Below are 1,266 nucleotides of genomic sequence, written 5' to 3'. Positions count from 1 at the left end.
AAATCTGTCTAATTGATTGAAAGCTGATAGCTGAACAAAAAAAATAATATATATATAAAATAAATAACAACTTAACCAGGCTTAGCAATCAGCTCTGGGAATGTATCCCCTAGAATGTCAACATCTGTGTTAACAAGAGTTGCAAAGAAACCAGGCTTAGCAATCAGCTTCTCAGTTGCATATCTCACAGCTCATCGCAGAATGCGCCTTAAAACATAGCTGAGGGGAAAAGAAAACTGACTTTCAATACGAGGAAATATAAATACACAAACTTATTATTAACAAAAGCTTAACAAGATACACACAAGGTCTAATTTCTGGTAAACCTTGTATTTAAGTAAATTTAAAAAGGGAGAACTATCTCTGAGTTTCATTAGTCCAACATTTACCTGGAAACTCTAAGGAAAACTATAAACAACTTTAAGCAAAAGCAGTTGATACCCAAACAAATTTAAACAGAGTATACTACACACACCACAACAATAGTAAAAGGCACTAACTTACCCTCAGCCAGTGTTATCAGGACATCCTCCATCAGAAAAAGCTATTGTCAGAGTTCGAGCATGGTCTGCCACCACGCAATAAGCCATGTCCATGCCATCCACATCTTCACCAACATGACCTTTGTATGGTGGTACTCCTGTACCCTGTGGCTGTGGGCCAAGAATAATGTAACCCTGATATTTACATTATTGTTTTACAACAGATACTTACATTATTTTACATTAAGACATTGGTTAAACACTGAAGCAAATATGGGAAGGCAACTATGCCCCCATATCTCATATTGTATTATCAAGAACATAGTTAACTCTTCAACACATATCAATAGCAGACACAAGCTAAGACTCTTTTTTAAGTGCTAACACTAGGAAAGACAGCATTTGTGAGTGTTTAAGACATGACAAGGTTAAAAGATTACCAATTTCTTATAATCCTGTTACTTCAACTTTAATACTTCAGAGTATGGATATTTCAGTACCTCAAAATGTGAACTGTTCAGAAAATCACAGTTACAGTACCTGTTTTCCCTTAGGATTTCATACAATACTACTACACATTCAAAACATTACAACCTACTTGTTGAATTGCAGCAAACAGAGGCATGAAGAGATCCGTATCATAGTTTGAATGTTTCTGTTGGATAACAGAAACCAGGCGTTCCAGCCCCATTCCGCAGTTAACATGGTTTCTGGGAAGTGATTTCAAACTTCCATCTACTTCTCTACACAAAGAAAAGAACCTGAGGTTTACACTGTCTGTAAC

At 36.1% G+C, this 1,266-nt stretch overlaps 1 protein-coding gene across 1 annotated transcript; it reads right to left on the bottom strand.

Annotated features, from left to right (window-relative positions):
* Positions 1-86: 86 nt before the first annotated feature.
* On the bottom strand, positions 87-1,255 carry LOC117283161 (alanine--tRNA ligase, cytoplasmic-like). The gene is made up of 2 exons (XM_033755743.1): positions 1,081-1,255; positions 87-653 (listed from the first exon to the last, which is right to left on the bottom strand). The coding sequence occupies exons 1-2, from the start codon at positions 1,171-1,173 to the stop codon at positions 507-509; spliced, it is 240 nt and encodes a 79-aa protein (XP_033611634.1). The 5' UTR covers positions 1,174-1,255; the 3' UTR covers positions 87-506.
* Between the last annotated feature and the right edge of the window lie 11 nt (positions 1,256-1,266).

The sequence above is a fragment of the Cryptotermes secundus genome, unplaced genomic scaffold, assembly GCF_002891405.2.
Source record: "Cryptotermes secundus unplaced genomic scaffold, Csec_1.0 scaffold25872, whole genome shotgun sequence".
NCBI lineage: Eukaryota > Metazoa > Arthropoda > Insecta > Blattodea > Kalotermitidae > Cryptotermes > Cryptotermes secundus.
The sequence above is the reverse complement of the archived record's forward strand: the minus strand, read 5'-3'. Positions and strand labels throughout refer to the sequence as shown.

Coding starts and splice junctions, on each gene's coding strand:
- LOC117283161 (XM_033755743.1), bottom strand. CDS start 1,173: ATGGGGCTGGAACGCCTGGTTTCTGTTATCCAACAGAAACATTCAAAC. Junction 654..1,080: donor TGTTTGCTGCAATTCAACAA/GTAGGTTGTAAT, acceptor CTTGGCCCACAG/CCACAGGGTACAGGAGTACC.